The 14,207-nt window shown below is 45.8% G+C and overlaps 1 protein-coding gene across 1 annotated transcript in view; it reads left to right on the top strand.

Moving 5' to 3' along the window:
• Window positions 1-14,207, top strand: part of ace (angiotensin I converting enzyme (peptidyl-dipeptidase A) 1) — a gene marked incomplete at both ends in the record, with an annotated part of 64,955 nt that overhangs the window by 4,273 nt on the left and 46,475 nt on the right. The window contains 2 exons of the mRNA XM_080542558.1: window positions 6,515-6,685; window positions 7,063-7,150. Of these exons, the coding sequence (XP_080398684.1) occupies window positions 6,515-6,685; window positions 7,063-7,150 (259 nt within the window). The remainder of the gene's footprint in view (window positions 1-6,514; window positions 6,686-7,062; window positions 7,151-14,207) is intronic.

The raw sequence follows: 14,207 nt of genomic DNA, 5'->3' as shown, positions 1-14,207 counted from the left end.
TCTGACTTTAATAAAGATAGACCCAGTCTTAGACTTAGATCTGACTTTAATAAAGATAGACCCAGTCTTAGACTTAGATCTGACTTTAATAAAGATAGACCCAGTCTTAGACTTAGATCTCACTTTAATAAAGATAGACCCAGTCTTAGACTTAGATCTCACTTTAATAAAGATAGACCCAGTCTTAGACTTAGATCTGACTTTAATAAAGATAGACCCAGTCTTAGACTTAGATCTCACTTTAATAAAGATAGACCCAGTCTTAGACTTAGATCTCACTTTAATAAAGATAGACCCAGTCTTAGACTTAGATCTGACTTTAATAAAGATAGACCCAGTCTTAGACTTAGATCTGACTTTAATAAAGATAGACCCAGTCTTAGACTTAGATCTCACTTTAATAAAGATAGACCCAGTCTTAGACTTAGATCTGACTTTAATAAAGATAGACCCAGTCTTAGACTTAGATCTGACTTTAATAAAGATAGACCCAGTCTTAGACTTAGATCTGACTTTAATAAAGATAGACCCAGTCTTAGACTGAGATCTGACTTTAATAAAGATAGACCCAGTCTTAGACTTAGATCTCACTTTAATAAAGATAGACCCAGTCTTAGACTTAGATCTGACTTTAATAAAGATAGACCCAGTCTTAGACTTAGATCTCACTTTAATAAAGATAGACCCAGTCTTAGACTTAGATCTCACTTTAATAAAGATAGACCCAGTCTTAGACTTAGATCTCACTTTAATAAAGATAGACCCAGTCTTAGACTTAGATCTGACTTTAATAAAGATAGACCCAGTCTTAGACTTAGATCTCACTTTAATAAAGATAGACCCAGTCTTAGACTTAGATCTCACTTTAATAAAGATAGACCCAGTCTTAGACTTAGATCTGACTTTAATAAAGATAGACCCAGTCTTAGACTTAGATCTGACTTTAATAAAGATAGACCCAGTCTTAGACTTAGATCTCACTTTAATAAAGATAGACCCAGTCTTAGACTTAGATCTGACTTTAATAAAGATAGACCCAGTCTTAGACTTAGATCTGACTTTAATAAAGATAGACCCAGTCTTAGACTTAGATCTGACTTTAATAAAGATAGACCCAGTCTTAGACTTAGATCTCACTTTAATAAAGATAGACCCAGTCTTAGACTGAGATCTGACTTGAATAAAGATAGACCCAGTCTTAGACTTAGATCTCACTTTAATAAAGATAGACCCAGTCTTAGACTTAGATCTGACTTTAATAAAGATAGACCCAGTCTTAGACTTAGATCTGACTTTAATAAAGATAGACCCAGTCTTAGACTTAGATCTGACTTTAATAAAGATAGACCCAGTCTTAGACTTAGATCTGACTTTAATAAAGATAGACCCAGTCTTAGACTTAGATCTGACTTTAATAAAGATAGACCCAGTCTTAGACTTAGATCTCACTTTAATAAAGATAGACCCAGTCTTAGACTTAGATCTCACTTTAATAAAGATAGACCCAGTCTTAGACTTAGATCTGACTTTAATAAAGATAGACCCAGTCTTAGACTTAGATCTCACTTTAATAAAGATAGACCCAGTCTTAGACTTAGATCTCACTTTAATAAAGATAGACCCAGTCTTAGACTTAGATCTGACTTTAATAAAGATAGACCCAGTCTTAGACTTAGATCTGACTTTAATAAAGATAGACCCAGTCTTAGACTTAGATCTCACTTTAATAAAGATAGACCCAGTCTTAGACTTAGATCTGACTTTAATAAAGATAGACCCAGTCTTAGACTTAGATCTGACTTTAATAAAGATAGACCCAGTCTTAGACTTAGATCTGACTTTAATAAAGATAGACCCAGTCTTAGACTGAGATCTGACTTTAATAAAGATAGACCCAGTCTTAGACTTAGATCTCACTTTAATAAAGATAGACCCAGTCTTAGACTTAGATCTGACTTTAATAAAGATAGACCCAGTCTTAGACTTAGATCTCACTTTAATAAAGATAGACCCAGTCTTAGACTTAGATCTCACTTTAATAAAGATAGACCCAGTCTTAGACTTAGATCTCACTTTAATAAAGATAGACCCAGTCTTAGACTTAGATCTGACTTTAATAAAGATAGACCCAGTCTTAGACTTAGATCTCACTTTAATAAAGATAGACCCAGTCTTAGACTTAGATCTCACTTTAATAAAGATAGACCCAGTCTTAGACTTAGATCTGACTTTAATAAAGATAGACCCAGTCTTAGACTTAGATCTGACTTTAATAAAGATAGACCCAGTCTTAGACTTAGATCTCACTTTAATAAAGATAGACCCAGTCTTAGACTTAGATCTGACTTTAATAAAGATAGACCCAGTCTTAGACTTAGATCTGACTTTAATAAAGATAGACCCAGTCTTAGACTTAGATCTGACTTTAATAAAGATAGACCCAGTCTTAGACTTAGATCTCACTTTAATAAAGATAGACCCAGTCTTAGACTGAGATCTGACTTGAATAAAGATAGACCCAGTCTTAGACTTAGATCTCACTTTAATAAAGATAGACCCAGTCTTAGACTTAGATCTGACTTTAATAAAGATAGACCCAGTCATAGACTGAGATCTGACTTTAATAAAGATAGACCCAGTCTTAGACTTAGATCTCACTTTAATAAAGATAGACCCAGTCTTAGACTTAGATCTCACTTTAATAAAGATAGACCCAGTCTTAGAGTTAGATCTCACTTTAATAAAGATAGACCCAGTCTTAGACTTAGATCTCACTTTAAGTCAGTTTTGCTATAGACTTGGAACATTTTTCTGTTGCATAAAGCTCACCTATGAGTGACTAAAGTACTTAGACAGCCTGTCACGCAATGCATTCTAGGTAAAATAAGACACTTGACAGAAAAAAAAAACATGGAGGCCGAAACAGCTACACCTAACGGCGGAGGATATGAGAGATAAACTAAATTTTCTTCTGCTGAAAACGTATGTAGCCTATATTGGAGGAATATAATGTGGAGAAAAGTATACTGCTTAGCAGTTTTAACCAGTAAAGTAGTTTACCGCGCTGGAGTTACAGTGTTAGCTAGCTACTAGCCCTGACTCGTTCCCATAGCAACACAGCTCTTAAGTCAAGCTTAGCCAGGGGGGAAGGAGGCTAACTTTCTAACCTCAAAATAAGTCAGTCTTATTTTTTATGCAACAGGCAGTTTTAACTAGTCTGGTCTAACCTGAGAATGTAAGACTAGTCTAAGGCTTAGACCAGTCTTAATCTATCTTTATGGAACGGGCCCCAGGGTCTAGGAAACACAGACACAATATCAAGAACTGTAGAGGAAAATTGTGTGAAGTGTGCCTGTGGTTGTAAAGTCTGGTTGTAAAACTATGATGCGTTGCTTTCAAAGAGACTTTCGCTTTCTTTCACCTCATATGATTTCAGAAATTACTAGGTAGGACGTGGAATCAAGCGACAGTAACTGCCACTTGGAGTCGTCTGAGGTTGTAGTTTCTAAGGGTTATTGTCATATTACTGGCAGACAGGGAGTGTTTCACAGCACAATGACTCAAACTTTCCTTCTAGGAAACAGAATACAGCATTAACACACTGACACGTAACATTGTAATACACAGTAACACCATAGCAACAGTGGCTTGAGACACAATAGTAATCCAGTAATACAATGGTGACAGTGTTAGTATACTGTGTTGTTCTGTTTGGATAATAATAATAATAATAATAATAATAATAATAATAACTTTTATTTGTATAGCACTTTTCCTGCAAACGTTGCAGCTCAAAATGCTCCAATCATATCATCATCATTGAATTATTTAGTCATTTAAAGGCAATATTAAGAAGATGGGTTTTTAGTCTTGACTTGAACACATGTGCTGAGGTTGCATCCCTAATGTAAACTGGCAGTGCATTACACAATTCGGGTGCATAAAATGAGAATGCAGCCTCACCAGATCTCTTCTTTTGTACATGTGGTACACAGAGAAAACCAGCGTCAGAAGACCTGAGAGCTCTATTGGGCTGATATGCCAGCAAACGGTCTTTCAGATATTCTGGTGCTGTGCCAGTGAGAGCTTTAGAAACAAGCAGAAGGATCTTGAAATCTATTCTGAACTTAACGTTGGATGTGACCGTATAACCTAGACGGACATGTTACCTTTACTCTCTCTTTATAGATTAACTTTATACTGACAGGCTCACTTAACGAGAGTGAACCTTTGTCTCTTTTACCTCAGAATTACAATACAGCTTTCATAAGAGTGAGCAGGACACAACAGCCTTGGGAGAGAGAGCGGGAGAGGGAGGGAGGGAGGGAGGGAGGGAGGGAGGGAGAGAGAATTAATGACAGTGAGAGGGAAATGAAGGGAGGAGGAACAGCTCCTTATCTTTATTGAAAAACATAATTGAGTTCAACCTGATACATGTGGGACAATAAAGAACAAGGGGAGAAGGGTTGAGACAGAGAGAGGAGACAGAGAGAGAGAAGGGTAGAGAGAGAGAGAGAGAGGAGACAGAGAGAGGAGACAGAGAGAGAGAATGGTAGAGAGAGAGAAGGGTAGAGAGAGAGAGGAGACAGAGAGAGGAGACAGAGAGAGAGAGAGAGAGAGAGAGAGAGAGAGAGAGAGAGAGAAGGGTAGAGAGAGAGGAGACAGAGAGAGGAGACAGAGAGAGAGAATGGTAGAGAGAGAGAAGGGTAGAGAGAGAGAGGAGACAGAGAGAGGAGAGAGAGAGAGAGAAGGGTAGAGAGAGAGGAGACAGAGAGAGGAGACAGAGAGAGAGAGAGAGAGAGAGAGAGAGAGAGAGAGAGAGAGGGGGAAGGAGAAGAGTTGAGAGAGAGAGAGGGAGAAGGGTTGAGAGAGAGAGAGAGAGAGAGAGAGAGAGAGAGAGAGAGAGAGAGAGAGAGAGGTCAGAGTTAATACCTCAACACTGTCACCAGGATCCTGTTCAGCTCAGTGTTAATCAGTGGTTACGGAGACAGACCAGATAAGACGCCTCAATCACAACAGGGCGGCAGGCAAGATGTCCGTTCTGTCAGGATGCCTGTGTCTCTCCTGGGAAGGTAGCTCTCCCTGTGTAACTAAGACAACGTCCTGATAGACAGTACTGACTCCATGACTTAGTGGTTAACATAACAGAACCACAGTAAGTAAGTAAGCCTTGAGAACCTAATGGCCCTTAGGGGGCAGGAGCCTATCTCCTGTTTCCATAGCGTGAGGCGGCTTGATGTACAATTACACTTTCCCTGACGCTGGTATGTCGCTCTTTACAATGCTCAAGCTGCTATTTACACAGAACGACCACTAGTTGGCCGCTTGTAAATTAGCCTGCTTCCTACACAGAAAAACGGCAAAATAGCTTTATACTAACTTATCCTGATGTGATTTTGAAAATGTATGGATACTGGGTGGTAGAATGCCACATATCTAGGAAAAGTCATGAAAGGAGGGCCCTGAAATTTGATCGAGTGCAAATTAAGCAATATTACACGAGAGGGAGTGCTGTTATACTGAATATCAGCACGGCTGTGATTCGGTCGTAGGTACGAGGCCGCAGACAATCACAGCCGCAGTTAGTGAGTTGAAGATGTAGACCGATTGACCTCCCTCAGCTAATGAGCAATCGCTTAATTCATTATTTTTTATTTTATTTTATTTTTTAACCATTTAGCAGACACGTTTATCCAAAGCAACTTACAATGAGAGATTACAAGGAGTAATTTAGGGATTAGTGCCTTACTTAGTGGTGCTGTTCCCAGGTGGGATTTGAACTCATAATAATAATAATAATAATAATAATAATAATAATAATAATAATAATACATTAGACATATAGCGCTTTTCTAGACACTCAAAGACGCTTTACAAACTGAAAAGATCAAGTAGTAATAGTAGTGCTGGGGACACATGGGAAGGGGAGGGGGAGAGGGTTAACTGGTGAAGGCGAGCTTGAAGAGGTGGGTTTGAGAACCTGTTTGAATGTTGGGAGGGTGTTGGCCTGTCTGATGTGGTTGGGGAGGGCGTTCCAGAGGGACGGGTCTGCGGCTGAAAAGGCCCTATCACCCCAGGTCCAGAGCTTGGTCCTGGTGGTCTTGAGGGTGGTTTGGTCGTCAGACCTGAGGCAACAGGAGGGGGTGTGGAGGGGGACGAGGTCGGCAGATTATTGATGGCTTTGTAAATGAGAAGAACTCATGACCTTCTGATCACCAGTCCAACTCCAACTATCTTAAACACCGCTAGTCAACCAACACAGCTTGTTTTGTGAGCCTGCTAACAATGTAAAGTAGTGTTCTAGTTAACTAGGTAGCAGTGGGGATTACTCACCCAATCCATTGCATTGTTGTAGTATTTTGGCTTGACTAGCGAGTTTGTGTTGTGATTCTCAACAACGTTGAAACGTAGTTCCGTGTTTCAAAAGAAAAGTCAGAACATTTTGATTGGTTGCCGACATGCGGACCAAATGATCAGACTGGGTCACATGTATTAACACCTTCCTCCCTGCTAGGTGGAGGCGTCTCTGGAGGAGCAGGCCTTTACTGAGGCCTGGGGGAAGAAGGCCAAGCAGCTGTACCCTGACCTCATCCTCAACACCTTCAATGACCCGGAGCTCGTTACGCTCATTAAGAAGATCAAAGAGCTGGGCGTGGCTAACCTACCTGAGGCTGACAGACAGGAGGTTGGTTTCTCCTTCATATTGGTGATGATGATGATGATGATGATGATAATGATGATGATGATGATGATTTGATTTTCATTCACCTTCACTAGATATCCAGCCCTAATGAATATGTTAATGCTAACAATCATCTCTCTCTCTCTCTCCACCATCTCTCTGTCTCATTGTCTCTCTCTCCACCATCTCCCTGTCTCTCTCTCTCTCCACCATCTCCCTGTCTTGCTGTCTCCCTCTCTCTCCACCATCTCCCTATCTCTCTCTCTCTCTCTCTCTCTCTCCACCATCTCCCTATCTCTCTCTCTCTCCACCATCTCTCTCTCTCTCTCTCCACCATCTCCCTCTCCCCCTCTCTCTGTCTCTCTCTCTCTGTCCCCCAGTACAACCAGATCCTCAGCAGAATGGACCAGATCTACTCCACAGCCAAAGTGTGTCCAAACGGCCAGGAGTGCTGGAATCTAGAGCCTGGTGAGATGTTAACATTATCTAGAGCCTGGTGAGATGTCCTTTAACGTTATCTAGAGCCTGGTGAGATGTTAACATTATCTAGAGCCTGGTGAGATATTAACGTTATCTAGAGACTGGTGGGATGTCCTTTAACGTTATCTAGAGCCTGATGAGATGTTAACGTTATCTAGAGCCTGGTGAGATATTAACGTTATCTAGAGACTGGTGGGATGTCCTTTAACGTTATCTAGAGCCTGATGAGATGTTAACGTTATCTAGAGCCTGGTGAGATGTTAACGTTATCTAGAGCCTAGTGAGATGTCCTTTAACGTTATCTAGAGCCTGGTGAGATGTTAACGTTATCTAGAGCCTGGTGAGATGTCCTTTAACGTTATCTAGAGCCTAGTGAGATGTCCTTTAACGTTATCTAGAGCCTGGTGGGATGTCCTTTAACGTTATCTAGAGCCTGGTGAGATGTTAACGTTATCTAGAGCCTGGTTAGTTTTATCTCATCAGCTTCTCGTAGGGATCAAAGAGAGATAGTAATCTTGATATTGAGTAATCCCTATGACACTACTTTACATTGTTAGCAGGCTCACAAAACAAGCTGTGTTAGTTAACTAGCGAGTGTGTCATTGATTTTCAACAACGCGGAAATGCATTCACATTTTTCGAAAGAAAAGTCCAAACATTAAATCGGATGCTGACATGCGGACCAAAACACTAGAACGTGTCACATATCTTTTTTTTTTCCTGCCATAATCTTGACAGTACAGGATTGGTGGACCTGATGTGTACTTCATAAATGTACTTCATTTCATTTCAAGGCTTTATTTCAACTCGCGGGCCACTGAGGTCATGTTTAATAAATACACATTTCAAAAAGGATCAGTCAAGGCAGGTGCAAATAGATATCCATAGATCCATAGTCATTGCCTCGAATTGACCAATAGATGGGAGAGAGTCTATTTTAAAAGTGTTTTGTAGCAGGTTCCAGGAGTGTGGAGCAGCAAATAAGAAGGCAGTCTTTCCATGTTCTGTTTGCATAGAGGGGACCTTTTAGTGTAAGCCAGTTATTTGATCGGGTGAGGTAAGGGCCAAGATTCTGACTTAACAGTGAAGAAATGTACGGTGGCGAATTACCAAGCAGCGCCTTATAAATAAACAGATACGAATGCCTAGTACGCCTCATTTCCAGGGATGACCAACCAACCATGTTATATAAAAGACAATGGTGAGTGTTGTCGTTAGCACCTGTGACAAATCTAAGGGCAGAGTGATGATGAGTGAAGACGCAGCCTGTCTATAGTCTATAGATCACATCAACATAGTCCAAGACGGACAGGAAACTTGCTTCCACAATAATTTTTCTGTACGACAAAGGAAAACAGGATTTGTTTCTGTACAAAAAGCCAACCTTCTGACGCAGCTTGCTGACAAGGTTATCAATATGATACTTAAGTTGAAGTTTGTGATCAATCCAGATACCAAGATTCTTGTACTCTGAGACTCTCTCAATGCCAGAGCCATTTACTGTGGTTATACATAGACTAATCTAGTAATTAGTGTGTCAACAACAGTCCATTGATGTGTTATTATGCCACGTAGCCACTTAAGGTCATGGTAGAGAATCAGAGGAAACGCTGAGACACTGAGAATGGAAAAAAGATGGCTAATGGGGGTTGCAAAAAGAAAAACAAGAAAAGTTGGGAAAAGATTGTATCGACTTCGGAACAGCAACAGGATAAGGATAATTACTTTGAAGAGGTCTCTTGAGGAGGTGTTTCAACTGCAGCTCTTTAGGAAACCGCGAGGCCACAGAAACAACATGTTTACCACACCAATACACACTTTACTACACTAACTCACGGTTTACTGCAGTAGCGACACTCCATCAGTCATTCTCCATTGTCAAAGTGTTGGTTGGAACAATTGCCCTGAGCGGAGCGCCAAAACACATTAGGAGGACCTTACAACAAAGCAGATCATTTTGTCAATGTTTGTTTGAAAGCATTTTGTATACAAAATGTAGCAATACTCAAAACACAGTGCATTATTAGGACGGTCGTCATTCAATTAGATAACAACATTTTCTCAGTGTTGTTCTTTAGGATTAAGTGCTCCAAACTACAGCAAAACAAAGACGTTCTTCCACACAGACCAGACTTACACACCTTTACAACACCAAACGTCACCACTATGACATCAACACATCACAGTACAAATGTTCCTAATGTGTGTGGAGTTATCAGTGTAACACCGTACACACACACACACACACACACACACACACACACACACACACACACACACACACACACACACACACACCATCTCCCTGTCTCACTGTCACACACACACACACACACACACACATACACATACATACACATACACACACACACACACACACACACACAGTCCTCCTTCAGTCTGGACCTTGGAAACGCTTCCTAATATGTTCCTTATGAGTTCTTGTTCTCTGCTTGTTTACACCCCAAGAATGACAATCCACCTCCCTGGATATGAAGCCTTGTTCCATAACCCCCAGAGTAAACATGGGGGGGGTGAGGTCATTCTGACTCTGACCACTGTGGCCCCCCCCGCCACATGACCAACACCCTTATGTCTTTTTATCATAACAAACACATGAGCCCATTAACCCGACCCCCCCCTCTCTGACCATGACCCCCCCCCCCCCCCCCCCATCACAGGCTCTGAGTATCTGACCACAGTGCCCCCCTTACTGGTCACAGAACCAACACCCTTGTCTTATCATAACAAACACAGACCCCATTGACCCGCCCCCCCCTCTCTGACCATGCCCCACCCCACCACCACAGGCTCTGACCACTGTGGCCCAGAACCGACACCCCACAACCCCTCCCCACCCCACCCCCCACCATGGACCCCTGTCTTTTTCCACTAAACTGACTTCAACTTAATCTGTGCTCCCTTCCTCTTCCATGTTGTTGTAGGCCAACTCTCTGTCTGCATAGCCCCTAATACCTCAGGACCTAACCCTAATCACAACCAACATGCCTCAAACACGCTAACTGCATGCTAGCTACATGCTAACTAACTGATACCCTAATCACAATGTACCCAGCCGAGCCAGGCTGAGCTGTACTGGGCTGTGCCTGGTTGCTTAGCCACCATAGCTGCTGTAACAAGGCAAGGCAAGGCAAGTTTATTTGTACAGCACATTTCATACAACAGGGGCAATTCAAAGTGCTTTACATACATTTTTAAAAAATACAGCAAGAGGAGCATAAGAAAATAAAGATTACAATGAATAAAAGCAAATATAAGAAGTAAATAGATAAAACATTTAAAAAGACAATAGTTAATGGAAGAAAGACATTGATAGAAGTGTTTAATCATAACTGTGTTATGCACACCTTGAAACTGGAAAAGCCAAATGTGGTGGAACCCCAGAGAAACAGAGACCGAGGCCAGGAGAATATATAATGATTTATTAAAGATGATATACACAAAGAAATAGGCCCTACACTAACTAGTGGAAAAACAAACATAAGGTGTGATGCAGGCGATAGTTATGGGGTGTGTAATTATACTATGTGTGTGTGCGTGTATGAGGTCAGGGGTGTTGTATTATGTGCTGCGATACTACCCTAGTGAGCAAAGTCCGAGATCCTTTTCGGGCCAGGGAGAGTGATCCAGGAGAGAGTAGTCCAGAGGGGAGTCCAGGGGTCGAGCCAGGGAGGGAAATCCAGAAGAGAGTAGTCAGAGAGGGTCCATACAGATAGTTATGTTCAAGCGTTGGATCTCCGTCTGTAGCAGGGTTAAGTAGGCGGCTGTCCAGGTGGTGATTGGGACAGCTGGGCTGAAAGATAATAGCCCACACCTGCTGCAAACAGAGCCAGAGATCCGGCCCACTCAATCCGGCCGGGAGGGGGCGCCAGAACGAGGCTCACGGGGGCGTGTCAGATTAGGAGGCACAACAGTACCCCCCTCCTCAGGGGAGGCACCGGACGACGGACCCAGGGCCCCGGGGTTGGCTCGGTAGAAATCCTCCAATAAGGACGGGTCGGCGAGATAGGACGCAGGCACCCAAGTCCGGTCCTCGGGCCCGTAGCCAACCCAGTCCACTAGGTATTGAAACCCGCGACCCCGGCGGCGGACCTCCAGTAGTTTGTTTACCGTCCATACCGGGTCCCCATCATCCAGGACACGGGGCGGCGGCGGAGCCTGGCTGGGGGAAGACAAAGGGCTGGCGGCCACAGGTTTAAGCTGGGAGACATGGAACACCGGGTGTATTTTGAGGGAGGGAGGAAGGGTCAAACGTACCGCCGTGGGGTTGACGATACGGTCCACGGGATAGGGACCAACATACCGGGGGTTGAGTTTCCGGGTGGAGGTTTGGGAGGTCTGGAGGGGCAGGTCCCGGGCCAACAGCCAAACCCTCTGACCTGGCTGGTAGTCAGGGGCCGGCACCCTCCGCCGGTTCGCGCTCCGCCGGGCGCGCTCGGTGGCGCGGAGCAACGCCGCCCTGGCGGTCCTCCACACGTTGCGACACCGGCGGAGATGGGCCCTGGTGGTTGGGACCGCCACCTCCAGCTCCTGTTGGGGAAACAGAGGGGGTTGGTAACCCAGGGAACATTCGAATGGGGACATACCAGTGGCGGCGCTCTCCATAGTGTTGAGGGAGTACTCCACCCACGGCAGGTATTTCGCCCAGGAGGAGGGATTGTGGGCGGAGACACATCGGAGAGCGGCTTCCAGAGCCTGGTTGGCACGCTCGGCCTGCCCATTGGACTGAGGGTGGTACCCGGAGGTGAGACTGGTGGTGGCCCCAATGCCTCTGCAGAAGGCCCGCCAGACCTTGGAGACGAACTGGGGGCCCCGGTCAGAAACCACATCCGAGGGGATCCCGTGGAGGCGTACGACGTGGAGAGTTAGGAGGTCCGCCGTCTCGGCCGCTGTGGGCAGTTTCGGGAGGGGAACGAAGTGGACCGCCTTGGAGAACCGGTCCACGATGGTGAGAATGGTGTCGCACCCCTGGGAGACAGGGAGCCCAGTAACAAAGTCCACGGCGATGTGCGACCACGGTCGGCTGGGCACCGGGAGAGGCTGCAGGAGACCCGCAGGAGGCCGATGGGAGGCCTTACTACGGGCGCACACCGTACAGGCGGCCACAAACTCCCTGGTGTCCCCCCTGAGATTGGGCCACCAGAACCTCCTCCCGATGAATGCCGCCGTCCGCCGCTCGCCGGGGTGGCAAGCGAAGCAGCTGGAGTGGCCCCACTCCAACACCCTGGCTCGGACAGCTGTAGGCACAAACAAACGGTTAGGGGGTCCGGTCCTAGGGTCTGGTTCGGCCCGCTGAGCCTGTCTCACCAAAGCCTCAACGGGCCAGGTTACGAACCCCACCACCCGGGACGGGGACAGGATGGTATCTCCCCCCTCAGCGACACCCGAATCCGCCTTGGGGAACTGGCGGGAGAGAGCATCAGCTTTGACGTTCTTGGAGCCGGGACGGTAGGTAAGGGTGAAGTCGAAACGACTAAAAAAAAGAGCCCAGCGGGCTTGTCGAGAGTTGAGCCTCTTGGCGGACCCAAGGTAAGTGAGGTTCCTATTGTCAGACCACACCAGGAACGGTAGTTTGGCTCCCTCCAGCCAGTGTCTCCACTCCCTCAGGGCCTCGTGAACCGCCAGCAGCTCCTTGTTGCCCACGTCGTAATTTTGGGCCGCGGGTTCGTAGCGCCGGGAGAAGTAGGCGCAAGGGTGTATCTTCTGGTCCTCCCCCGACCGTTGAGAGAGGACCCCCCCGATCCCCGTGTCCGAAGCATCTACCTCTACGATGAACTGTCTCTCGGGGTCGGGGTGGATCAGCACTGGCGCGGAGGAGAACAGGTGTTTTAGTGTGCCGAAAGCGGTCTCAGCAGCGGCGGTCCAGCAGAAGGGCCGTGAGGTGGAGGTAAGCGCAGTGAGCGGCGCTGCGACCTGGCTGAACCCTTTAATGAACCGCCTCACAAATCCCGCGAACCCCAGGAAGCGTCTAAGTTGGGTCCGGTCCGTGGGCTGAGGCCACTCCACGACGGCCTTGACCTTGGCAGGGTCCGCCCGCATCTGTCCGTCCTCCACCACATTACCCAGGTAGGTGACCGAGCTGGTGTGGAAAACGCACTTCTCCCCCTTCACGAATAAGCGGTTCTCCAGGAGTCTCTGCAGGACTAGCCGGACGTGCTGGTGGTGCTCCTCCACGGACCGAGAAAAAATAAGAATGTCGTCAAGGTACACAACAACAAAAATGTTTAACATGTCCCGAAGGACATCGTTGACCAGGGCCTGGAAAATAGCAGGGGCATTAGATAGACCAAAAGGCATGACGCGGTATTCAAAATGGCCGAGGTGGGTGTTAAACCCGGTCTTCCACTCGTCCCCCTCCCTGATGCGGACTAGATGGTAGGCGTTACGTAGGTCCAGCTTGGTGAATACCTTGGCATGGGTGAGGGGTTCGAAGGTGGAGCTAATGAGGGGAAGGGGATAACGGTTCTTTACAGAAATGTCATTCAGAGCCCGAAAATCAATGCAAGGTCTGAGCCCACCGTCCTTCTTGGATACGAAGAAGAATCCAGCCGCGAGGGGAGAGGAGGAGGGCTGGATGATACCAGAGTTGATGGACTCCGTAATGTAGTTACGCATCGCCTCCTTTTCAGGGAGTGAGAGGCTGTAAAGTCTACCTTTAGGAAGGGTGGCACCAGGCAGGAGGTCTATAGGACAGTCATACGGGCGATGGGGTGGAAGGGAGAGTGCCTCGTCCTTGCTGAACACCTGGGCTAGGTCGTGGTAGATGGGAGGAACCCCGGTGAGGTCAGGCGGAGTGATCTTAGACTTGGGGTCGCTAGAGGGAGACAGGGCGGAGCGAAGGCAGGAGGCGTAACACGTACCTCTCCAGCCTAGGATCTGGCCCGAAGCCCAGGAGATGTGAGGTTCATGTCTCTCGAGCCAGGGTCTACCCAGCACCAGGGGAGACGTGGGGGTCTGAAGGACAAAGAACCGGATCTCCTCGGTATGATTCCCGGAGATCGTAAGAGATATAAGCCCAGTGGTG

Source organism: Nansenia antarctica (assembly GCF_963989245.1).
Source record: "Nansenia antarctica genome assembly, chromosome: 11".
In the NCBI taxonomy this organism is placed as follows: Eukaryota; Metazoa; Chordata; class Actinopteri; order Argentiniformes; family Microstomatidae; genus Nansenia; species Nansenia antarctica.
Note: the sequence above shows the minus strand (reverse complement) of the source record. Positions and strands in the feature narration are given on the sequence as shown.